At 62.4% G+C, this 327-nt stretch overlaps 1 protein-coding gene across 1 annotated transcript in view; it reads right to left on the reverse strand.

The window, feature by feature from the left end:
- Positions 1–58: 58 nt before the first annotated feature.
- LOC104469874 (eukaryotic translation initiation factor 4 gamma 3-like) overlaps positions 59–327 on the reverse strand; it is a gene marked incomplete at both ends in the record, with an annotated part of 6,459 nt that continues 6,190 nt past the window's right edge. The window contains one exon of the mRNA XM_010084596.1: positions 59–324. Coding sequence (XP_010082898.1) covers positions 59–324 — 266 coding nt within the window. The remainder of the gene's footprint in view (positions 325–327) is intronic.

Raw genomic sequence — 327 nt, forward strand, 5'->3', positions numbered from 1 at the left:
TGGGCGGCGGGGTGGGAGGAGGCGAGGGAGCAGCGGGAGGAGCGCTGGAAGATGGCACGCTTTCCTCTTCTGCCGGAGGGGCTTCTGCCGGCTCCGACTCAACAGTCAATGGCGCAGGTTCCGCCTGGGCTACATCTACTCCGCTCTCGGCAGCAGTCGCTGTTTCGCTAACTCCGTTCGTTTCGGTAATTAGATGAGTACTAGCAGTCACTGGGATATCACTAGATGCTACGTTACCCGGCTCCTCGCACGCCTCGGAATCAGCCTCTTCCGCTGGCGGAGGGGCCGACGTGTCCGTGCAGGGCGCGGCATTAGGTATGGGCATCG

The sequence above is a fragment of the Pterocles gutturalis genome, unplaced genomic scaffold (assembly GCF_000699245.1).
Source record: "Pterocles gutturalis isolate BGI_N339 unplaced genomic scaffold, ASM69924v1 scaffold4465, whole genome shotgun sequence".
Lineage (NCBI taxonomy): Eukaryota > Metazoa > Chordata > Aves > Pterocliformes > Pteroclidae > Pterocles > Pterocles gutturalis.